Source organism: Lampris incognitus, chromosome 11 (assembly GCF_029633865.1).
Source record: "Lampris incognitus isolate fLamInc1 chromosome 11, fLamInc1.hap2, whole genome shotgun sequence".
Lineage (NCBI taxonomy): Eukaryota > Metazoa > Chordata > Actinopteri > Lampriformes > Lampridae > Lampris > Lampris incognitus.
In genome coordinates this window covers 16,750,883-16,776,863 of record NC_079221.1, presented here as the reverse complement: position 1 = coordinate 16,776,863, position 25,981 = coordinate 16,750,883, and the positions used below count along the sequence as shown (strand labels likewise).

Below are 25,981 nucleotides of genomic sequence, written 5' to 3'. Positions count from 1 at the left end.
AGGACAAACTGCATGATGCTGCAATTGCCCACTTCACAAAGAAGGACCAATGGATGGACTTTATATTCAAGTAGCCTAATAAGGTAAGCTGCCTAATTTCATTTTACTCCAAATCAAAGCAGGCGTATTCATTTTACATATTGTGATGACACTTCATAGCTGGTTAATACCACACTTTGCTCATGTAACGTTAGGCCTACTATACTCAATATTATGTCGTAAGGTTTGGCATATTTTGCATATGATTGTGTTGCGATTTTGCTCATGGCATAGTCTGCATGTGAAGGTTGATTTTATCATTATTTCTATTCTTTGCTCATGAATTGCTTTGACTTGGTCTGGTCAGTTTGTAAAAAAGAGGTTTTATGATGCTGCATGCTAGCGCTGTCCATGGTGACGTTGCGGGTCAGAAGCGGAGGCCATGTCATGTGCATTTTCATTGTTTTCCAGGTATGGAGCGACACAAAGGCTATTTGATATCCATAGATTTAATTTTGGCGGATCTTCAGGCACTGAGTTACTGGCGGTGTGTGTGTGTGTATCGGAGGTTTTCACCTGTGGTGCTGCGATGGGTAGAATTTGTGTGTGTGTTTGTGTGTGTGTGTGGGAGCTGTTCACATATTAAAAAAATATTCCAAAAATTTGGCTGATTACATTTGGCTGATTACACTATCACTGCGCCGTTGAAGGCCCACTGCCAGACCCCACGGTTCACTACTGACTTACATTAATGTTAGCTAACAACGTCAGCTGTGAGTCTCCTCGCTTATGTCGACGTACATATCCGGCTGCTTGTCGTGAAAAATCAATGTATCACTGTTACAACCCTCAGTCTGGAGAGGGTGTAACAATTAGTGTACTGGGTAACAGTGAGGTGAGGGTGCAACACCGTAAGACATAAACGTTTAAATATAATAAAATATAAATATTTATTGACACCATGACAGGACAAAAGAATCAAGGTAAGATGCCCATGGGCAAACACCCCATCACGTAGCTTACCTCTGTTAGACACACTAGGTTAGCAGCGGTTGCCACTTTTTGTCTTTAGGTTTGGTGCTTTTCAGCACTGTCAAGGGTGGGTTACTTTTGTTAGTAGTTTATTGTTTTGGCAACCGCTCGGTTCCCTTGTCCTGTCATGGTGTCAATAAATATGTATTTTATTACATTTAAACGTTTATGTCTCACTGTGTTGCACCCTCACCTCACTGTTACCCAGTAAACTAATTGTTGCACCCTCTCCAGACCGAGGGTCATAACAATCACGTTGTATATAACATTAACCAAACTGTAGAACTTGATGAGTGATCTCAGGACATCGTTCATCCACTTGAAAAGTCCATATTTCATGAGTGGGGGGGGGGGGGGCTTTAACACAGATTTATTATCGAATAGTAGAGAATATGGTATTGATCATCTCTCCCTACATCCTTATTGACAAACTTTCCACCCTGAATTTGGACATTAAATTTTCCTGGGCTTCGGGAAAAGAAAAAAAACCAGTTCTAATGCCCTTTTGTAGCTGAATTCCTCTGGGCTCGACCCATTGATAGAGACCCTCAGGCAGGCAGCCAGATGCTCTCCTTGCAAATGTTACACGATGAGTCAATTTTCTCCTAAACTGCTGAAAATAGTTTGTCAGAGCCACTGTAATAACTCAAAGACAGTTGAATCAGTTAATCTGGATACAACGTTTACATACAACGTTCTGGATAAACCTTGCATCCAGATGAACTGATTCGACCTTCTTTGGTTTCCTTACCTGGATTATTGAGCATGCATCAAGACACCACTGTAGTAACGTTAACGTTAGATAATTAGCTAATGTTAGCTAGCTAGATATAAAGTTTCATACATTATGCATTGCTTTTCACAAGCAGCCGGATATCAGCCCATGTCAGTCGACATAAGCGAGGCGACTGACGGCTAACGTCGTTAGCTACCGTTAACAGTATCCAACTTAGCTAACAGCTCTTTATTTAATGAGAAACAATCTTTAACAATGAACAATGTCATCATCAAACATAGTCACTCCTTTACATTAACATACACAAAGAGTTAAACTTACACCAGAACCAAGATTGATTCAAAGACAGAAAGATATTTTTAATTTTAAAACAGGTCTTCATTTAACAAGAAACAGACTTTAACATGACATCTTTTTTAACAATATGAACAAAGCCACGCCTTTACATTAACCTGTCCAATAAAGACTTCATTTTTTATCACTGAACCGATTCACAGAGATTTTTTTTTTGATTTTCAAAGCACATTTATTTAGTTTACATTCCAGTCCAACAGCCAATACTCAAACTTGTTGTAATCAAGCTCATAAAACGAAAAACACTTTCAGAACATGTCCCATTGAGTAGTTCTAAGTATTTATAACAACAAACAGGCTTTCAAATTGTCCACACCTTAAAACGATGGGGGAAAAAATGTTTCTGTTGCCCTGCAGAGAAGATAAACATTGGGGGGAGGGGGAGAGAGAGAGAGAGAGAGATTTGATTTTTTTCAAAAGCACATTTATTTACATTCCAGTCCAACAGTTGATATTCAAACTTGTCTTTATGCATGCTCAATAATCCAGGTAAGAAAATCAGAGAAATTTGGATCAGTTTATCTGGACACAACGTTTATTGACAGATACATTTCATCACTCATCTAGGGGACATCTTCAGTCTAAACTGCAGATATCCCCACCCTTGTAAACAATACCTCACCAAAACTGAAACTTGTGAATAGTACACATGGCCATTGTAACTCTAGTTAATGTTTACGCCCATATTTGCATATGAAACTGATCGTTGGTTTCAGAATCAGAATACTTTATTCATCCCCAAGGGGAAATTTCAGATATTATATAACTGTATTGTAGCGAATTCGGGGGACAAACCGGCCGGACCGTCACAGCCGGGACGCGAACTCATGTATTCCACACCGCGGGCGACAACGTTAACCAGTCGACTAAAGGGTCCGACCCGTTAGCCAAGGACTAACGTGTCTATTTATCCATGCACGTTACGCTATCCCCCTCTTTCGGGATTCACGTCCCTGCGGAAACCCCGCGAACCTGGGGCTCCCGCACCCCGGGCGACTACGTTCTGACACCGCTGTAGCGAATTCGGGGGGCAGCCCAGCCGGACCGTCACAGTCGGGACGCGAACCCGTATCTCCTGCACCGCAGGCGACAACGTTAACCAGTCGACTAAAGAGTCCGACCCGTTAGTCAAGGGCTAACGTGTCTACTTATTCGTGTACGTTACAGTATTGTTTATAAATGTGGGGATACCTGCAGTCAGTTTAGACTGAAGAGGTCACTTGGATGAGTGATGAGCCGGGGGAGGGGGTGCTAAGAGTACATCTGTTGCCATTTTACAATGCTGTGATTGCAAACATTCCCAAATCCTCTGTTAATACCACACATGGCCATTGAATTTCTAGTTAATGATCACGCCTATTTGCGTACAAAATGTATTATTGGTTTCGGTCCTTGTCCAACTGTATAGTTTTTTGTTGTTCCCCCCCGTTGTATCCAGCCAATTACCCCACTCTTCCGAGCTGTCCCGGTCGCTGCTCCACCCCCTCTACCGATCCGGGGAGGGCTGCAGACTACCACATGCTTCCTCTGATACACGTGGAGTCGCCAGCCGCTTCTTTTCACCTGACAGTGAGGCATTTCACCAGTGGGACATAGCGCGTGGGAGGATCACGCTATCACCCCCCCCCCCCCCCCCGCGAACAGGGAACAGGCAAGCTGACCGACCAGAGGAGGCGCTAGTGCAGCGACCAGGACACATATCCACATCTGGCTTCCTACCCGCAGACACGCAGGGATTCGAACCGTTGATCTGCGTGCCGGTAGGCAACGGGAATAGACTACGCTACCCGGACGCCCGCAACTGTATTGTCTATAAGGAAGGGGATACCTGCAGTCAGTTTAGACTGAAGAGGTCACTTAGACGACTGATCAAACGTTTCTGTCAATAAACATTGTGTCCAGATGAAGTGATTCAAGTTTCTTTGACTGGTTTAAAATGGTTCCAAAAAGGATCGTGGGAAATCTGGGTATCTTCTAACCTTCTAACAGTGACAGGTGTCCAAGCGGCTAGCCATTTAGGTTATTAATGCCTGAAGAGCCTCTTGTCCCCAAAGGAGCTTTCCTCATGTCCATGTAGGTAGAGTCAATATCAGCCTCTCCTCTGCGCCTCTGAAAAATCACAACAACAACGCTGCTTATTACTACAATGAATACTAATACTACTAATGATAATAACAACAATAATAATAATAATAATAAAAATAACAATAATCCATCCATCCATTATCCAAACCACTTATCCTGCTCTCAGGGTTGCGGGGATGTTGGAGCCTATCCCAGCAGTCATTGGGCGGCAGGCGGGGAGACACCAAGGACAAGCCGCCAGGCCATCACAGGGCCGACACACACATACACACACACACTTAGGGACAATTTAGTATGGCCGATTCACCTGACCTACATGTCTTTGGACTGTGGGAGGAAACCGGAGCACCCAGAGGAAACCCGCGCAGACACGGGGAGAACATGCAAACTCCACACAAAGGACAACCCGGGACGACCCCCCAAGGCTGGACTACCCCGGGGCTCGAACCCAGGACCTTCTTGTTGTGAGGCGACCGTGCTAACCTACTGCGCCACCTTGCCGCCCAATGATAATAATAATAATAATAATAATAATAATAATGATGATGACAATAATAATTTTAACTGTAGGATAGAAACACTAGGAAAAGGAATGAGCATAAAAAAAGTGTTGCAAAAGACTAATGGTAAATATGAAAGTGTACCAGGCTTTAGGTTTGCCTGATAGACAGAATTGTCAACTTGTTACACTCCATTTCCATCTTCAGTCTGGCATTGCCTCCACTCTAACGGATTTCCGTGGGGGACATGGATTCGATTTTTCCTAACCAATCATTAAGGACCAATATATCCGCTTTGCCGGGGTTTTAAGAGTGGAGCAGAGCGAAGTAAAAACAAACCGCGATGCCGGGCAATATTGAGAAGACATGCCATCTATGTGAAAGAAATTTGTTAATCAAGGGGGTCATATTAAATTCATGAATTGCATTCAGGGGCTCAAATGCAAAAGAGAGGCAATTAAAGAGACATAAGAGGAATACTGAAATTTAAAAAAAAATTATTCGCAGCACTTGCAAAAGCATGTGTATTTCTTATTGTGGAGTTAGCCTGTGAGATGGTTTAGATCAAGAACTCAAGGAAAACACAAGTTTAAATCATTTCAAACAAGGTACCAAAAATGGTTTTAAAGAGGTATAAGGATGAGGAGGAGGCCATGCTTCTCTCATGACAATGATACCTTGGTGGATACTATTATTGTTTTTCCTCATTATTGTTTTTATTGTTGTTGTTGTTTTTTTCAGTATTTTATTGCTCTCCCCATTCTTTTTCTAATGGGACACCATTATTATTGCTTTTATTATCTGGGCTTCTTTTTTTGCTTGTTTTCGGTATTCTTATTGCTTTAATTCATTTGCTCACACACACACGCACGCACGCACGCATGCACACAAACACGTTAATTTAATTTTTCCACTATTATTCTTATTCCATTTTTAATTTCCATCATTACCATTGTTTTGTTTTGTTTTTTGACTCATTGACAAGGTATATGAGTAAGGCATACTATGGTGTGTAAAAAAAATGTCATTAATGAGATTGTATAGTTTGAGCATCAGAGAGGGTGCAGGATATTATAAGTAGAAACTTCCTCCTGCTCCTTTTCAAACATGTAATGTTTGTTTGTTTGCTGTGTTTGAAATAATGACATTTTGCTTTCTATGTTTGAAATAAAGACTGACCTACCTACCTACCTACATGATGCAACATTTTTTTTACCTTAAAATAACAGCTCCAAAATCATTTTGATGGTACACTGACTTGTAATAGAGGGAATGGTGCCTTTCATTCTGGGGAGGGGGGGGGTCAATTCACATAAGAATTGCGATTCTTATCGTACACAATTCTTAATAGATTCACAAATTTCAAAAATCGATTTTTAAAACCTTTTTTTTTCCTGTCTTAAGTAGCCTCCTCGCTGCTGACAATGTTGACTTTCCGCACACCTGTTACGGCTTCCGGCAAGTGTTTGGGCGCATTTTGGATTTTACAATCTCCCAGGGAAGAAGGAGCTTGACACGACTGATTCAATATGCAAGATTTGCAAAACGAACGTTTAGTATTTCGGGAAAACTACAAATGTTAGGTCTCACATCATACGCCATCACCCAGAGTTGATAGAAGTGGAACAAGGACCTCCTGCAACATTAACAAACAACTAATGCACACCGCACCACTTTACCAGACTCCCAGCCAATTCTGAACAGGCATTAAATAAATAAATAAATAATAATAATCAGATCCATCGCCCGTTTCATTTCAAAAGACCTGAGCCCCTACAGCATAGTCGACAATGATGGCTTTAGATTTATGATCCAGACAATTGAGCCAAAGTACAACATACCATCGCGTTGTTTTTTTTACAGAGAAAGGTTAAGTTTGCATAACCAAATGATCAATTGCAATCAGTTGATCTAACTTTTTCAAATATAAAAACTGCATAATCTTTTACACACTTTAGTCTGCTTTTCATGGCATGATTTACCACACTGCCTTTCTTAGTGCACAGTGGACTGGAGTAGATCCTGAAATTAGCACCCCTATGTACCAAACCTAGAATCAGTTTTGAATCGTGACCCCAAGAATCGAAATCAAATCAAATCGTGAGATTCCGAAAGATTCCCACCCCTATTTCATTGCCGCTCTGCACCTTGAACGCCTGTTCTTGCACTATGAAACTTGGATTGATTGGGTACAATTACAATCTCCGGCGGGTGATATTTTTTGGCGAACGCATGACCCGGCCTACTCTGCCTCTGAATGGCTTACCCTGATATTCTTACCCTAACCCTAACCAATCTCACTTCTCATGCGACAAATCAATGACCAACCAATGAAGGCAACGAGTACTAACCAATCAGAGGCAGAGTAAGGCGGGTCATGCCTTCGCTGTCGAAGCAGCAAGACGGAATACATATGCATGACAAGAGGGAGGACCGGTGAGGATGCAAGGAGTAGAGGTGACGAAGGGGATGTTTTTATGAGTTTGAATATGAGTTTAACTTGGGGTCAACTGTCCAAAGTAACGGGGAGTGCAGAAGAGAGGTGAAGAAGAGAGTGCAGTGGGTGGAGAAGAGTGTCAGGAGTGATTTGCGACAGAAGGGTACCAGCAAGAGTTAAAGGGACGGTTTACAAGATAGTAGTGAGGCCAGCTATGCTGTATGGTTTAGAGACAGTGGCACTGACAAAAAGACAGAAGGTGGAGCTGGAGGTGGCAGAGTTGAAAATGTTAAGATTTTCATTGGGAGTGACAAAAAAGGACAGGATTAAGAACAAGTATAGCAGAGGGACAGCTCAGGTTGGACAGTTTGGAGACAAAGCAAGAGAAGCAAGATTGACATGGTTTGGACATGTGCGGAGGAGAGACGTTGGGTACATTGGGAGAAGGATGTTGAAGATGGAGCGGCAAAGGAAGAGGAAACGAGGAAGGCCAAAGAGGAGGTTTATGGATGTGATGAGGGAGGACATGCAGGTGGCTGGCGTGACGAGGAAGATTCAGAGGACAGGAAGAGATTACTTTATGTTGCAGGGAATTTTCAGTTGGCCGTGGAGGTGAGAATGACCTGACTCAGCATGCTTCCACAGAAATGCACAAGAAGGCCACACTAGCTAAAGGTGCAAGCAATATCGGTGCATTCTTCATGGCATCTACTGTGGAAAATGACAAAATTGCAGCAAGTGAAGCCTCGTACGTCTATCATACTGTTAAACATGGACTCAGCTACAACAGCACTGGCTGTCTTGTTGAGCTCAGTGGTACATTGTTTCATGACTCAAATGTTGTGAAGAAAATTCACTTGGGAAGAACAAAAGCTGAGATGATCAAAATTAATGTTTTAGGACCAAAGACTGTGCAGGATATTCTGGATGATCTGTCCCCGACTGAAGGTGAGCCTGCGTTTTCCTGGGTTGCCACCGATGCCTCAAACAAGGGAAACAGAAAAATGTTTCAAGTGTGCGTGAGATATTTTTCTGTGTCTGATGGAGTGCAGTGCAAGTTACTTGACTTTTATGAAGGCAGTGATGAAACTATAAATGGTATACATCAAGCTCTGATGAACTGGCTGGAAAAGTATGAACTGGATATTAAACACATCACAGCCTATGCAGCAGATAATGCCAATGTCAACTTTGGAAAACACCACTCCGTTTACCAGTTATTGAGCAGTGACAACAGTCACATTCTGAAAGCTAACTGCTTGGCTCACATAGCTCATAACACCTGCAAGCACGCCTGTGATCAGCTGTCAGTGGATATTGAGTCACTCGTTTTAAAGATCTACAGCCACTTCTCAGTATCTGCTTCCAGAAGAGAGGAACTGCGTGCATTTTTTTTGTGTGCCTTTGTTGACGTTGAGTGGCGTGAAATTCTGTGTCATATTTGTGCACGATGGCTGTCTCTTCATCCAGCTGTTGATCATCTCCTGCAGAGCTGGCCAACTCTCACCTCATACTTCAGTCCCTTGAGGAGACCTGTCCTGTGGCACTGAAGAGGATTTTTGAGGATGAATAAAAAACTGGACCTGCTGAGATTTATCTGTGCATTTTCCACAACGTGAGGTGTGCTTTTGACACACTCGTTAGAAAGCTGGAGGAAACAACACTGCATCACAGATGTTTATGAGCAGGTGGGAAAATTCAAAGTGAAGGTGCTTCAGCAGAAACAAGACACCTTTTTGGATACCAGACCAAGCAGCTGATGGACCAACAAGTGTCGGCACAAAGATCAAAGCAGCAAAAGGACTTTCTGAAGTTCTATGACTCTGTCATTGCATATATTGACAAATGGTTTGATTTCTCATCAGAAAACATAATGATGAAACTGAAACCGATCGGCCTACATGAGGAGCTCTCCTTCACTGCCCTGGAGCAGGTGGTGCCTGCCCTCAAAATGACAGAGACAGTCAGTATGGACCAACTCTATGAGGAGTTTTGTGCTAGCAGGGAGGAAATCCAGAAAGCCAGACAGGATACAACAAAATCCACCAATGAGAAGTGGGTGGCAGTTTTCCAAAATAGGGAAAGCCAACTGGATCAACATGTTCAGGATTGCCTCCTTTGTCCTCAGTGTGCCAGGCTCAAATGCCTTTGTAGAGAGGATTTTCTCTCTGATGACCATTAAATGGTCAGACTCAAGAAACAGATGCAGCACAAAGCTGATCAAAAATGAACTTCAAATATCTGTGAACTGCCACTTGTCATGTAAGGACTTCTCTCTGGCTGCACAAAAAGACAAAAGACTACAAAAGACTGCTTGAATCGGTCAACGGCAGCAAAAAAAAAAAAATCCATGGAAAAAGTAGAAGTATACCCCTCTCTTCCTCTTTTGCATTCAAATGTTTGTTGTTGTTTTTTTTTTTGCGAGGGTCCAAGTTGTGATTTCCAACTTATATATAGTTTTAGTGAATAAGAATCTGAAGCATTCATTGCCCATCACTGTTTGTGTACACAGAGGGTGCACCTTCTGTGAGTCTCTGCTGTTTGATTCCTCTGCAAAACTACAGCATATAGAAGCTACTGTTAATTCTAGTTTGTCACTTGTAGGATTAACAAGGGGATAACTTTTTCTAACCTACAGTGCAAGAGTCACAAGTGTTTTGACTTAGACTAATAGTAAAGGTAATAGGTAATGGTTCAAATAAAGGACTGTGTTAAAGGTATGTGCTGTAAATAAACAAACTATTATTAAACCTACCGTATGTTGCCAAGGCATAAGAGTTGTGTATTGATCTTTGACTGTAAGAGATTAGCTATCATTATGACAGATGACTTAAAACAGTACACTGTATAGTCACACAACACCATACCCACACTGCCACGGCACGCCACCTTTTGTCCCTTATTTGGCAGTGAAAAAGTTGGCAATCCTAAGCATGATCCACATGCACTGGATTCTTTACATGAAATTCTGAAATGATTAAGGCAAAGGATAAACCATATTGTATAACCTACTGTATGAATGTAACAGATTCATGTTTTAACTGTGCAATCATCAGTATTGAACAAATACATTTATAATTCCTATATGGAAAGTATAATTCGTCTATGCCATGTTAATAATGCAAAAGGTTGTTGCAAAATTTTGTTCCCATGTCCTCTACCCCTTCAGTAGTCTGCACGAGCTTTTGACTGGTGTTTTGAAAGCTGGTGTTGAGAGATCGGTGTATTATCATAATGCTAGCTTTATTAACCATTTGCATTCCTGTGCTTCTCGCTACTTTGGTACTTTGTGCAACCACTACAATAAGCGCGATGATATTACATTTACTGAGGTTGTTTTCCAATCTACTAATTTCTTTGCTTTTTCAGTCTATTGTTTAACCTATTGTGTACAACAGTTCAGAATTAAAAATAGTAATTATAAAATGTAGACTAGACATTACTTAGCAGTGATTAAGTATTTGCTTCAGAAAAACAAATTTGCTATCGGGGTGTCACAGGTTTTCCTCAGGGTCCTCCCTTCGAATAGCCTGCAGCCATAAAATTCGTCTTTTTTCCCCCTCCCTTTCCTTACTCAGTAGCAAGGAGAAACGAATTGGGTTGTGTTTAATTTTTAATGCTGCAGGAAACAATACAGCAACTTTTGGCATAGTGACAACCTCTATCTCGTATTTGCGCCAGTCAATTTTACTGCTTTGTTTTCACCCAAAAAGGGGCGTGTCCACCAAAACTACTTCAACCAGATGTCATGTTGCTCTGGTCGGTTGACAACAGCTTGACAATGGAATTAGCACCCCCCCCCGTGACGCTGATTGGCTAATCATTAGTCCCCCCCCCTCCCCATGGTGCTCATTGGATAATCGCTTTTTCAACCGAGAAACTGCTGTTTCATTTCATGATGCCAGAAAACCAGAATCAGTCAACTCGGTGGAGTGGGCAGATTCAAAGGTCTGGACCCAGGCAAGCTTTAGGTCCCTGAAAGTCATGATGTATCATTGGTCTTAAGTAAAAAATATTTCAAATGTTGCTTTTGTTTCTAAAAAGATTTCATTTAAGTCTATGAAATAGTATTTATTTTTGTCCAAATTGTTACTTCTCGGTTCAAAGCCTTGTCCTGTTGTTTGGCATTTACTGTCTTTGATCCACTGAAGTTCTTATAAGAGATTAGAAAGTTTGTTCAATCCCCGTAGAAGTTAGTTCACATGTAATGACCTCATGATTTCCAAATTTCCTATGCAATATATTTACAGAAAGACAGAAAGGCAGGTAGACAAATAGGTGGAGGAACAGACAGACAGACCATCAGTATAACATTATGTAAAGAATGACAGACAGAACAATCAGACAGCACATTTGACAGATACTTAAGAGATTATCAAATAGACAGAAGAGACAAAGGGACAGACAGGCAAATTATGAGACATGATTTGGTATGGAACAGGTCCACTGCATGCACTAGTGTAGGTGCAACTTCAGGTTTATTATCCCTATTGCTTTCTTCCACTAATGAAATCTGAAATTGATAAAATGATAGTCAAGTACAGCGGTGGCTAACCATGTGCCATGGAGAGCCATGTGTATGCAGGTTTAATTCCAACCCGACTCCACACCGAGTGATTTCACGGATACATTTTCCCCCTTTGGTTGAAGGGTTGCAAATCAATGAAATCACCTGGTGTGGAGTCCGGCTGGAATGAAAACCTGTATACACATGGCTCTCCATGGCACATGGTTAGACACCCCTGGTCAAGTAGACACCCCCCGCCCCCCACACACACACCCACACACAAACATATCTCCACCGCTTTGCTTGGGATTTCCCTCTGTGAAAACCTCTGAGGGTCCCCGGGAATCCCTGAACCCTAGCCTTGCCATAAGTTGAGTTTGTACTAACCATAGTGCTAGCTGCTGTTAGGTGACAGACATTCAGACAAATAGACAGACACAATGTCTCACCCTTCGACTTATGTAGATGAAGACGATAACAAAGCTGTAGAGGATGACCAGAGCCAGCAGAATAATCAGAATCCACTTTAATGGGAAAGCAGGAGCAGGTGGGAAGAGTGTGGTTGGAACAGCCTTAGAAACTGACAGATGAGACGGTTCGTTTGGCCCTAGTCAAAGGGGTAGTGAAAATATGTAATTACCAATGGTATTGGGTTTCCAAGTTATGCAGTGTTAGTAGTAGAGGTAGTAGTAATAGTAGTACAGGTAGTCCCCGGGTTATGAACAAGTTCCATTTTTGAGTCTGTTCTTATGTCGAATTTGTATGTAATTCGGAACAGTTACGTACAGTTCACATCTAGCGTCATTTAGTCAAATATTTGTTTTAGAATATAGTATATATTTTACCTAAAACATTATAAACATAATAACGCAGTAATTACAGTACAGTATTTATAATTGAGAGAATGTGTATAGGTATAAAAAAAAGAAATTAGTTAAATGTTTGTCTTAGTATATAGTATATATTGTAGCGTTCATGCTATTAAAAAATACACTTCAAAACTTAGAACTGAGCGTTGTGTGTGTGTGTGTGTGCGCGCGCGCGTGTGTGTCTCAGTATATTTGATATTTGCTGCATTATTTGTCAGTGTGTATTTGTGTGAGTGAGATGGTCAATTCTGTGGTCTAGGAGAAATATGAAGACAAATTCAAATTACCATGTGTCACATTCTCAATGCAGCCATTTGATGTCATTGCAGGTAGACGTTGTGGTGTAAACTGATGTGGTAGCAGTCTGGTCGGCAATCCTCTCTCCCTTTTAGTCACCCTGCCTATCGCCACACTGATCTCACACTCGTATGTATAGGTCATGTTCTCCATCCCAATGTTGAGTAGTACAAACATAAAGCTGTTGGGATTCTCTTCGTAACAGATGATATTCGAACATTTTGCCATTCCCTTCTGGCAGCACATCACACGGTCTGCCTGTCTAGCACAAGACAATACATTATTAGATTTAAGATGTAGATTAATTGTCCCAAATTAAAATGGTCTCTTACCTAACATGTTTGTAATTAGCACAGGCTTTTAGTTATGAGTAATTAATTAGCTATCATGAATAATGGGTTTTCTGTCTGGAACAAAGATTCATGCTTGGTCACGGGTTCAAATCATTCTCTTTCTGTCTCTTTCACTCACATAATTTACTCCCCTGTGCCCTGCTTCACTCTCATTGTGTCTATCTGTGAAAATAACCATTTAAAAAAACCTCCTTGACTGCAAGCAGCAGTGATGACAGGGTCACTTATATGGAGCTACAAGCAGTTAGAGGCCCTTCCTTTAGATAGACAATGTGTTAATCACTACATAATAATAACTTTATATATACAGCACTTTTCTAAAACAATGTTACAAAGTGCATTACAAAGAAATAAAACCAGACAAGGCAAAAATAAGAATAAGACCAAATAAGAGTAAAAATAAAAACAGTATGAATAATTAAAAACAAATATCAAACATTTGTAAAATCTTTCACAAAAAGAAAAATTTTAAGACAATATTTAAAAGAAGCTAGAGACTTGGTTAGTTTTAGTTCAACAGGACGAGAGTTAGGTTACACTTTATTTTAGGGGGTCCAAGGGGATTGGAAATTACATAGTACTTTCCTTGTAATGAGGTGGTAATTGTCCCATAATTTCTTAGAAATAAGGTTGAAATTACCTTGTAATTTGGGTTAGGGTTAGGGAGGGTTAGGGTTAGCTGTAAAATTACCTGTAAAGACTACCACCTTATTACTAGGAAATTACATGCTAATTTCAACCTTATTTCTAAGAAATTATGTGATAATGAACACCTTATTACTAGGAAATTACAAGGTAATTTCCGACCTTCTATAATAAAGTGTTACCGAGAGTTCCATAGTGTGGGAGCTCTAACAGCAAAAGCCTAATCACACTTTTTGACAAACTGAGACCTAGGACTAACCAGCAGGGCTCCATCTGCGGATCTTAATGGTCAAGAGGGCGTATACCAGGACAGTAAATCAGAAATGTATGTAGGAGCAAGACCTACATACAGGTCTTAAAAGTGAGCAGTAAAATTTCAAAATCAATTCGAAATATATCAGGAAGCCAGTGTAGGAAGGCAAGCACATGAGTGATATGGTCATGCCTCTTTGTCCCGGTAATGAGCCGAGCAGTGGTGTTTTGTACCAACTGCAGATGGTGGAGGGAGCCCTTGCTGATACCTAAGTAAAGTGCGTTACAATAGTCAAGCTGAGAATAGATAAAAGCATGTACAACTTATTGCAGATCGGCAATTGATAAAAATGACCTAATTTTGGAGATTACCTTGAGCTAGAGAAAGCATGACTGAACAACATGTTTGATTTAATTATCAAAACCGAGGCTAGCATCGAATATTACCCCAAGATTCCTAGCAGCCTGCTTAAGAGTAACTGACAGACTACCAAAATTAGTAACAAAAGGGCTGATGGACTTTTCAGGATCGAACAGAATGACCTCAGACTTATCACCATTAAATTTGAGAAAATTTGTGGACATCCAGGATTTAATGTCAGAGAGGCAAGTTGTGAGATTTGCTAGGGGGCTGGGATCTGTGGGTTTTAGTGGCATGTATAAACTGAGTGTTGTCAGCATAAAAATGGTAAAACACATCGTGATTTTGATTGACCTGGCCAAGGGGCAGCATGTATATAGAAAAGAGAAGGGGTCAAGAACTGAACTTTGAGGGACACCACAATTCAACTGAGCCATTGAGGAAGTAGAGTTACCCAGAACAACAGAAAACGTTTTGTTTGTTAGGTACGCGTGTAATAAACTGAGAGCCGAACCCTTGATGCCAACTCAAGTCTCTAGTCTAAACGATGTAAGAGGATGTTGTGATCGACTGTGTCAAAGGCAGCACTTAAGTCTAAAAAACTAAAATGTCTGGAAAAGAACCAGAGGCCAGAGAATTATTAATAATTTGCAGAATAATTGGGCTAGTGTAAAATACCTCCTTGAGCAGCTTAGTGGGAATTATGTCTAAGATACAGGAGAATAGACATCAGGGAGGGGTCCAGAGTCATATCAGGGGGCCAGAACTCACAGAAGCGTCCCTGAATTAACGTCACTCATTAGCAACCTACAATTGGACAAATATCTCACACTTTTTGGGTGCAATGCACATCGGTCCATCCATGACACTTACTTTACCCTGTTGAGTCTGACGTCTATTATATTCCTCACATCTGCTGTGTGTTCACAGCGGATAGAAGATGAATTGTGAGCGTTCACCATCTGACTCTCTGGCTGATTCACCTTAAATGCTAGAGAGAGACAAGTAAATAGATGTCAGGCAGCCCTTTATCCTGAGTGACTCACGATGGGCCTCATGAAATAAGGATTTGAATGCAAAGCTCTGTTCATAAAGCCTGCATATGAAGTATTTCACAAATCTTGGTATTCATCAATTCTCTATTATTTGGGACTTTTTTCATTGATTACGTCAAAATTTAAGAGCAGTTCTGTCATACGTAAATATGCACGAAAGTTCATAAGTTATTTGCCAACTATATACATTTACCCTACACACAGGTATTGCACAACCATATTTAGATTATGTTAAGATATTTCTGGAAATATGTATGTTGATATTATGTAAATAATAATATTGATATGATGTTGTCCCGAGTAAACCACACTGCAGGAACATGGAAAGACTTTGGCAGCACTGTGGACTTTCATTATTAATTTCCAGTTTCCTTACCATTTCTCCTTATCCATAATCAAAAAGAATACCTAAAAACTAGATCAACAAAGACATATGCCATTGAAAAATTTCAGCTGTTCAGGCATCTGTGAGTTTTTGAAACAGATGGCCTCTGTGTTTAATTATTTTGGGCCAACCATTTCACTTCTCTGTTGATTTGTGCTCGAATGTGTCGAAATACTGGACAACATATATTTTTGACTGTCAGCGAGAGTGAACGCAGTCACCTACCGTAACTGGGTTGGAAGAAGAAAAGAGAGAGGCAGGTTGTTGTGGCGATGATGAAACTGATGACAGAGCAAGCTGCCATCTCAGCATCTCTGCACATGTTGGCGCCGAAGTCTGAGGCAGAAATCAACACTGATGACAGAAGAGGAGAATCAAACTGGGTAAATACACCACTGTCCTCCTATCACCACACCCCATTCTGATGCGGGTCTGCTATTGGGTAGTCAAGATCAAGAAATGTGAGGTCGGTCACAGTGTCGAGGTTGTGCATTGTAAAAATCCCCATCAACTCTTTGTTGTTTCCCTCTTAGAGCCTGGGTTTCCTCCTAGTGCAGCTTTATTTGTTGAGTCTCAGTTGGAGTTGAGTTGTTTTTGTGTTTTACATAGATACAAACTCCAAACTGTAGAGTCATTCTACATCCCCTGTCACAAGCTGATAACTCCTTTTTTCAAGAAGTATTTCTGGTGACTTACTTGTCACTGAATCATATTCCACTGAGAAATAGCAGAAACGTTTTATTATTATTGCACTTATTGTAAGATGATCTGCAAAACAGCATCAATTAAATGCACATAATGTGAAAATGTACATCTGATTTTAGACTCTGGAGGGGAACTTTATTTAATGGTATAAAGGAAACTATTTTTTACTCGTCACCAAAACTAGAGATAAGGAGTAGACTCGAGATGAATAATATAAATTAGCCTGTGGACCTGTCATCATTGATGGGGTGGATATAGAGGATGTAGGCTCCCAAATTTACTTTTGGATACACCTGAACAAAAAAAAAAAGAAAAAAAAAAGAACTGAACTGTTAACACTACAGTCCTGTATACAAAAAAAGTCAAAGTAGTTTGTATTTCTAGAGTGATTTTTTCTTCGTAGGGTAAATCATGCATGTTGGGATATTTTACAGATGTTCTGATCTAGCACTTAGAACATGCAATATATTTATCTGCAATATACAAGGGATACATGCAGCTTCTTTTTTTCTGTTGTGTATTCATCATTTTGCTTTCTCTATACGGCAATTGTCGCCCATTTCTTTTGTCAAGGTTTTATCTTTTTTGTACTGCAAACTTAAATTTCCCTTCTTAAATTATTAAGGTTAACAGCGTGAGTCATTAAAACACGAGTGTCCCCGAAATTACGTCAGTGCCTTCACACTCTGGATGGTTTCGATGACACTTGTGGAGACAAGTCACCACTTTAGTCAAAATCAAGACAACATCGCACCTGTCTCAGACTAGTTTTATCATCAATGAATAATACACGTCATGGAAGTCAGGTCACATCCAAGAGGTAAAATATTGCAACTTTTATTTTCCAATAATAAAAGCTGCTAATTCTCTTTAATTATCATGCCCATGTATCATTAAAAATGTGCAATAGTTCAATATTTAGAAGTAACTTCCTCAATTTAGAAAACAAACTGTGCCAAGTTAAGATCTTTTATCAAAATCAAATCAGATCTTTTTTTTCTTTTTGGATAGTAAGAGTTTATTTAAGGAAAATTCTAGGATAAAGGTGTGTTGGGGTTACAAAGTGTTATGACAGATCAAAATTATAATGGCACTTGCCACCAGATCCTGTAAAAAAGAGGGAAGAAGGACAAGATATCGTCTGAGGTTGTCGTTACTCCTTCAGTGGCATCTTATCAAGCAAATAAATATCTGGCATCTGCAGTATTGCGGTAAACTACTGTTTGTTGCTGAAGCAGCAGAGTCCACCTCATACATTTTTCGGGAAGTAAAGAAAGCCTGTGCTTTGATGTGGCCCAAAGGATGTCAGCAGTACACTTTCACATCCTGTTTTTCAGCCTTCTGGTTCTATGAATTATGGGTATTTACAGAAAGATTAAAAATCTGGGTGAGTGAGAGAGAATTGTTGTGTGTGTGTGTGTGTGTGTGTGTGTTTCTTCTGGTTTCTTCAAAGGATGACGAACTGAGAAACACATTCACTGCTATATCAGCAACTTCTCTGATTGGTTATCTGAGGCTGTCTGCTTCCTGTTGTGGGCCTGAGCACGCAGAATAGCTTGAGGATGATATAAAACAAGAAGAGAGACATGAGAGCAAAGTTAATGCAACACACAAGAGTCAATTATTTTCTAAACTTGAAACTCTGGTCATTTCCGATTCAAAGAATTGGATGTCAGTGTCCCCTGTGCTGGGTGAGTGCCCATGTAGAAAAATGGCTTGAGTTTGAGAAGAAGAGAGGGTGAATTAATGAGTGGAAATTTCGCATGTTTTCTACTGGGCATATCCCATCATAAATGTTTGGCTGAAGGCCCAAGGCCCATGTCTACACCAAAAAAAGCGACAGATTATTCTGTAATCCCAAAACTGTCGACCTCCACAACTTTTGTCAACATTAATCGAACATATTCTTATACGACTATGTATACCAGATCTGTACTATCCTTCAATTGCGTTTACATTTTAATTAGGCTTTTGGGGATTTATCTATAACTCATACCTAGAGTGATTTACAATGAGTGTGAGAGCTGAAAAACCTTGAATTCATAGATTACCAATATATGCATTGTGTAGGGTGGTTGAGGATAGCAGCCACACAACCCAGATAACATTTTTGTGACCCCAGAATGCTCCTGGGGAGGATGTTTGACATTGCAATATATGTGTTTTGCCATCACTGTGTTATTCATTAAGTGTATCATTGAGTGCTTGCTGTAAATATGTTACCGCATTGTCTACTCTGCCCACTCTGGACCTGCCGTGTGTGTATCCAAGCTGAAAGAAAGATTGATGCTTTTCTTGAGATTTCCCCACAGTTTTTGGGATTTCTTTTTCTGTGAAGTTTTCCCATATCAAAATTAGGATTTAAGATAGGGGTTACAGTACATCATCAATGATTCTGTTTTGGAGAATGTAATGTGACTGTAAAGCCCTCTGGTACTTAACTCTGATTTAGGGCCATTCAAATAAATTCGACTTGAATGTATGAAAGAAGTGCTTATTATTGAAGTGTGGCATGGTGGCGCAGTGCTTGCACTGCTGCCTCACAGCAAGAAGGTCCCAGGTTCGATTCCCGTCTGGGGTAGTGTTGGCACTAGGGGAGTTTGCATGTTCTCCCCAGACCAGTTGGTGTGCAGTGGCTGTCTGTGTGTACTCTCCATGTTCTCAGGTGGTTTATCTCTCAGCTAGGAGCCTTTCTGTGTGGAGTCCGCATGTTTTGCCCGTACTCACATGGGTTTCTCCCAGCATCAACAATAACCCCAATAAAAACATGTACAATGCTCTTCTCCCCCCCCCCCTTTTTCTCCCCAATTGTATCCGGCAATTAGCCCACTCTTCCGAGCCGTCCCAGTCGCTGATCCACCCCCTCTGCCGTTCCGGGGGAGGGCCGCAGACTACCACGTCTCCTCCGATACACGTGGAGTCGCCAGCCACTTCTTTTCACCTGACAATGAGGAGTGAGGAGTTTCGCCAGAGGGACATAGTGCGTGGGAGGATCACGCTATTCCCCCTGTTCCCCCCTCCCCCCAAACAGGCGCCCCGATCGACCAGAGGAGGCGCTAGTGCAGCAACCAGGACACATACCCACATCCAGCTCCCCACCCGCAGACACGGCCAGTTGTGTCTGTAGGGACGCCTGGCCAAGCTGGAAGTAACATGGGGATTCGAACCGATGATCCCCGCGTTGGTAGGTAACGGAATAGACCACCACGCTACCCAGATGCCACGCTCTCCTTCCCTGTCCCTGACTATGACATGGATCTCCATCTGGAATTGGTCCCCTGGCACTGAAGAAAAGGTTTGCTCACGAAGGACAGCAGGTTGGGAAAAATGCAGAAGGAACAATCCCTGCATACGAGTTGTGTTCTAGTGTGTAGCTGTAATACAAATAAAATCTCTTATTACAAATAAATTAAAATGAATGGTTAAGAAATTAGTTTTTTTTTTTTTACTTCAAGATAGAAGCAGATTACAACAGAAGACAAAGACATAGGAGGATATAATTCAGACATGAGTGATATGAATCACATTAGGCAACTACACTAAAGCCGCAACTTGTGATCTAGCACTTTCAGAAAATGAACTTCAATTCTGCACTTCTGCATCAAAGTATGCATAACTCATTGTGGTACAGCATGTTTGTTGCTGTTATCTGACCTGCGAAATCTTGTTTCAAATCACAGGCCTCTCTACCGAAGACGTTTCTACCTTAGAACAATGTCAAAGACAGTTGACAGTAGATAAAAGACAATAGCGAAATATCTGGCAGTTCATAGACAAGCCCTGGTAATTTAGTATATCATGATGAGTCTAGAACTGTCCCAACACATCTTACATAACTTTATCCAGGGGTGTTTTCCTTCATTTGGGATACTAGGGCATTGCCCCTTGGCAGAGAAACTACAAAACATTTACATTAATATGAATAATATTTTATAAACTGTTGCCTCACAGCTAGAAGGTCCTGGGTTCAAACCCCAGGCCGTCCCCAGGTCCTTTTTGTGTGGAGTTTGCATGTTCTCCCCATGTCAGCGTGGGTTTCCTCCAGGTGCTCCGGTTTCCTCCCACCATCAAAAAGACATGTATATGTGGAGTTCTGGTTTAGCATGCACCGAAGTAGGTCATGCAAACGTGAGCTCCGCCGGGTAGCCTCACAGTTTCTTTTATATTCCAGTTACCTATATCAAACCTTGATCCCAAGCTAGAAACCACCTAACTCTACTGGTTGTTTCATGCCACGGTACCATATCAGAAGGAAAACGACTACCTAATTGAAAAATAGTAATACAAAAAAACTGCAAGATCCTTCGAAAATGGCGATTGACAAGAAAGGACCTCTTTCACTCGAAGCTGTGATGTCAGCGACACGTGAAAGCAAAGACGACTTGTCCAAGCAGATAGACACTAAGACAGCTAGTACCCAGACCACTCTCACAAAAATTTAATCCTCGCTCTCAACTATATCTGACGAAGTCGAGGCAATGGAAGGACGGGTGTCGGCTAACGAGGACAGCGTGAGTGACACACTCAAACGCCTGGACAAGAAAGAGAAGGGTGTCTCCCAAACTGCCACCCAATGACTGCTGAGATAGGCTTCAGCATCCCTGAGTAAGGATAAGCCGTTTGGATAATGAATGAATGAATGAATGAATGAAGACGGAGAAGGAGTTAATGTACATCACAGACGAACTGGTCGATCTCGAAGATAGGAGCAGGAGAAATAATATACTGTAACGACCCTGAATGACTAGACTTGCTCGCCCATTGGCTAACGGGTCGGACCCTTTAGTTGACTAGTTCGCGCATCCTGGTAGCAGCCCCCTGAATTCGCTACATTGGTGTCAGAAGTGGGATGGTGAGACCGTGAGGCCATTGGAAGTGCGTACGCCCAGAGGTGTGAGGGAGCTGATGCTGAAGCGTGGGGACGCGCTTCCCAAAGGAGCAGGGTAGTGTAACGACCATGAATGAGTAGACTCGCTAGCCCATTGGCTAATGGGTCGGACCCTTTAGTTGACTGGCTAACGGACACCCTGAAAACAGTAGCACTGGGATTGACTGGATTGGCTGGATTCCTACAAGATTAATAAAGTAACAATGTAACATTGTGGGACCTAAGCAGGATCCGAACGGACCTAACCTACGATGCAGTCCCAGCCAATGGAAAATCTTTTCCGGGATGACTGCACTTATGCTGACCCAGAGGATGGAGTGGTGGTGTCAGAGATCCCTTGCCCCCTGTCAGCACTGAACCTTGCTGTCCTTCAGGGATTAATAAATCCCATGACATTGACCTTGTGTGATCAGGCGCTCTATATTCAGACACTTGATCTTGTGCAAAGACAAGCTGACTGTCCCAGTCCCACATTTTGCCCCCTCCTTTGGTGACAAGAAATGTTTTTGCTCTTTTTGTCTATGGCCACTAAGGATGGTAAGATTCGCCAATTCGCATTGGTGCAGTCGCATAAATGTTCAAGATTTGACTGCACCATTTAAAAAAGTGTGCACCGGATAGAATTTGCGGTGAAACTTGTGAAAAGGCCTGTTTGTGAAAGGTCCGTGTGTGTGTGTGTGTGTGTGTGTGTGTGTTTCTTTTTTAGAGGTCATGCTTGTCTTGCATAATGCTGGAACACAACTGGTACTAGTCCAGGTCTTGTACTGCCAATGTAACATTTTGAAAGTGATGAGCCATCAAGTGAAAGTCTACTAGTTTCCTTACTGAGTGTGTACACTTCTTAGTGCAGGGGTCCAAAGCAGTCCGCGTCTCAGGAGCAGAAAGTGATGCTAATAAGGTTATTTGTTCCAAAGCATTTAAACAAAGTGGATTAGGGCATTGGTGTTGTTGTGACGCAGATTCAAGCCTCTGGGCCGTCTGGTTTAGTTTGGGGTAAAAATTACTTGATTTCTGAAAGTCTCTTCTGTCAGTTCTCTCACACTGATGAGGTGCTTTTCAGTTAAGTGTTATAGTATAAGAATGTGCATACTTCAGTGTTTAACTCATTTTCAGTTTCAGTATTTGAACTTAAAATACACTTAAAGTGGTATGAAGTCTTTTGAAATGTGCAGCATTGCGGTCAGGATCACTGAGTGCCAGTGTAAGGCAGGGCATCTGACTAGATATGTTTACAATATTCAAATGCCCCGGATCTAAGGACCTTTTCGAGGAGTGACTCAATGAAAATCAAAACCACTTCTTTTAGTCTAACTCAGAACAATAGCCGGCATTTATTAAACATGAACTATTCAACACACTGTTTGTGATTTCTCACTTTCTTTTTCAATGTCCTTTCAGTTGTAGTAGATCAAAATGTGTGTGTAGCCCAGAAATATAAAATAAAAGTAACTATTCAGAGCTCTGATAAAATAAACCCAAAATAAAACCCAAAGTCCATCTACCCGGGTAGTATGCTTTTAAAGTGTGGTGAGATCTCAAGCGCTTACCTGTGTGACGAAATGGAGACAGCGTGGAATTGGAACAGTTCGTGTTGACGGTGAGATGCTCCACTTCCGCCCTCTGTTCCTTGGCTGCGCACTCGTCTGTCCAATGTCTAGTGGTCCACTGGATCGTCTCAATTTCTCGCACAAACAAAAAACCAACCTGCATAGCAGGTCAATACTCAATTACTCTTTAGAAAATAAGCATTACCAGACCTGGAATTAGTATCACTTGATAATCCGTATTCATGAACGCATAGTGACTCGGAACTTTACTTTCAATCATATCATTTACTCATGCGAGTTCAGACGCTAGTGTAACCGGTTATTTTCTTGCCCGGGGCGGGATTCGATACGGGGTGTACTGTACCACAAGGCGACACCACTAACCGCTCGGCTAAAGGGTCAGACCCGTTGGCTAGTGACTAACGTGTCTTATTGGTAGTTTACAGTCGTCACCCTCCCCGGAAGCGCGCCCTCGCGCTTTGTTCTTCCCGCGCTCCGAACAGATTTCTGAGGATCTGCACACTGCCGGATCCCACCGCTGCCACCAGTGTAACCGGTTATTTTCTTGCCCGGTGCGGGATTCGATACGACGTGTACTGTACCACAAGGCGACACCACTAACCGCTCGGCTAAAGGGTCAGACCCGTTAACTAGGGACTAACGTGTCTTATTAGTAGTTAACACTAGCTTACAACACAGTAATACAGGTTCACAATGGCTCTGTGTCGCACTTAAGTTTATTAGACTAAAGTTCACCTCCGATTGGTTTTTGTTTAACTTGTACACATCTTATCAAGACATTTACTCATTACCAAGGAAATGGTCGAGCTAACAAAAAGAATAGAATACAGTAACGTCTTTCAACCAGAACCTTGCATGATCAACATATGGAACACATTGACTATGCTAGCAACGCACATTACGAAGTTAAGGTAAGACACTCACCGGAGAAAATAATTATAAGTTCACGGAATCCTCCTAAGAACTCCGACACATTTTGCTGTATCACTTGCTGAAAAGTGCATTCTTGAAAGGGAACTCATTAACTAGCTCTTAAATCTCATATTTTCACTTTGTATCTCTTGTAGTTGAATTCGTTTTTGCCCCAGCTCTGCTGAGCACGAGTTTCATTCTTCTTCTTTGCTGTAGACACCGTAACAGTTTCTACTATCTGCTGCATTACTATTGCCATCTACTGGGCAAGTTTAATATGCAGGGAAAATGCATAGTTGAAAATGGCAAGGAAACTAAATTAAATCATATATAAAACTAGGAAATAACCTAACACTGCATGTGGGTTACACCAGCATAAAATGCATATTTTAAATGGGCAGAAAGATGGAAGTAACTACCAATTTAATTCCTTAAAACACTTTGAAATGTAATTTGTGATGATGGAGAAAAAAAACCCTCTGTAGGCCCTGTCCCTTTAGAAATTGGGGAGAAATTAAAGTTTGGCAATGCAAAGTTGAAGGAAAAAAAAAGTTGACTGGTTAGCGCCCCGGGTCCGCTTCCCGACTGCCCTCTGAATTCGTTACAATACGAGTCTTCAACATACCTGAAAAGTCGGAAGGCCGGGCTGCAATTGCTTTCCTCGAACGGATTATTCCACAAATCCTCAGCCCCATAATCGTTGAGAGATGTCATCGCCTCGGCAAAGCCTCAGACAAGACCAGGCCTCTGATAGCTAAATACCTTAACTTTAAAGACAAATGTAAACTACTAATAAGACACATTGGCCCCTAGCTAACGGGTCTGACCCTTTAGTCGAGCGGTTAGTGTTTTCGCCTTGTGGTGCAGTACACCTCGTATCGAATCCCGCACCGGGCAAGAAAATAACCGGTTACGTTGGTGGCAGCGGGGGGATCCGGAAGTGTGCAGATCCTCATAAGTCTCTTCGGAGCGCGGGAAGAACAAGCGCGAGAGCGCGCTTCCGGGGAGGGTGACGACTGTAAACTACTAATAAGACACGTTAGTCCCTAGCTAACGAGTCTGACCCTTTAGCCGAGCGGTTAGTGATGTCGCCTTGTGGTGCAGTACACCCCGTATCGAATCCCGCACCGGGAAAAAGAAACGGTTACATTACTTGCCCGGAGATGTTCTATGAAAACAAAAGAATTTACATCTATGCCGACTGCAGTGCTGAGATGCAACGGAAGAAGGACGCATTCAAAGCGGTGAAAAAGACGCTGCGGGAGAAGGGCACTGAGTACGGGCTTGCACCACCCAGCCAAGCTCCGATCATATGTGTAATGTCCGTAGACGCCTTGTCTTACTGACATAAGAATAATTCAAGAACGAGCCGACTTCGTAGGTTCTTAACTGTGTAGCTTTTACTAGCGTTCATCCGACATACAACCTTCATAACATGCGCTTCTAACTTCCTGTATACGTCACACGCACTGCACGTACACCCGTGAGTAGGTCAAGTTAAACAAGTGACCTTTCATTCATTACATCTCCCCCTCTAAGATGATTTTCTAACCTGTATATCACCCCCCTTTTCACAAAAAAAATAAAAAATCCCCCACAGTACACAAGTCCATACGCCTCACAAATCCAGCCGGATTGCAGGCTTGCTCACCCTGCCAGAGCGAGTAACATATGGTGTGGAAGTTGGCATTTCTGCTGCTCGGGACTCATCCGTGTTTCCACTCTCCCCTGGAGTGACATGGTCAGGATCCCTGCTGACAAAGGTGAGTGTTTTGGGTGTGGCCAACAGGTGGCGCCTGTTCCTTCTGTAATGTTCACCTTGAGCTGTCTCCACTATGTAGGATCTGGGAGTGGAGCTCTGACTGTGAACAACTGCTGGCATTGTCCATGTTTTCTGTCCATCAGGTTTGGTGAGTACTGCGTCACCCGAGTTCAGTGGGCGCAGTGTCCGCACGCCGTTCCTGCGGTTGTAGTAGAAAGCCTGCCTCGATTTGGCTGCGGCGTCAGCGGTTTTGATCAGTTCCTCTTTAGGCCAGGCCGGTTTCAGGTTATGCTGCAATG

The 25,981-nt window shown here is 41.9% G+C and overlaps 1 protein-coding gene across 1 annotated transcript; it reads right to left on the bottom strand.

Annotated features, from left to right (window-relative positions):
• Positions 1-2,087: 2,087 nt before the first annotated feature.
• LOC130120308 (uncharacterized) lies at positions 2,088-24,167 on the bottom strand. The gene is made up of 8 exons (XM_056288859.1): positions 24,060-24,167; positions 22,988-23,144; positions 16,073-16,201; positions 15,281-15,398; positions 12,787-13,058; positions 12,080-12,237; positions 4,081-4,210; positions 2,088-2,452 (listed from the first exon to the last, which is right to left on the bottom strand). Exons 1-7 carry the CDS (start codon positions 24,165-24,167, stop codon positions 4,109-4,111), a joined length of 1,044 nt encoding a protein of 347 aa, XP_056144834.1. The 3' UTR covers positions 2,088-2,452; positions 4,081-4,108.
• Between the last annotated feature and the right edge of the window lie 1,814 nt (positions 24,168-25,981).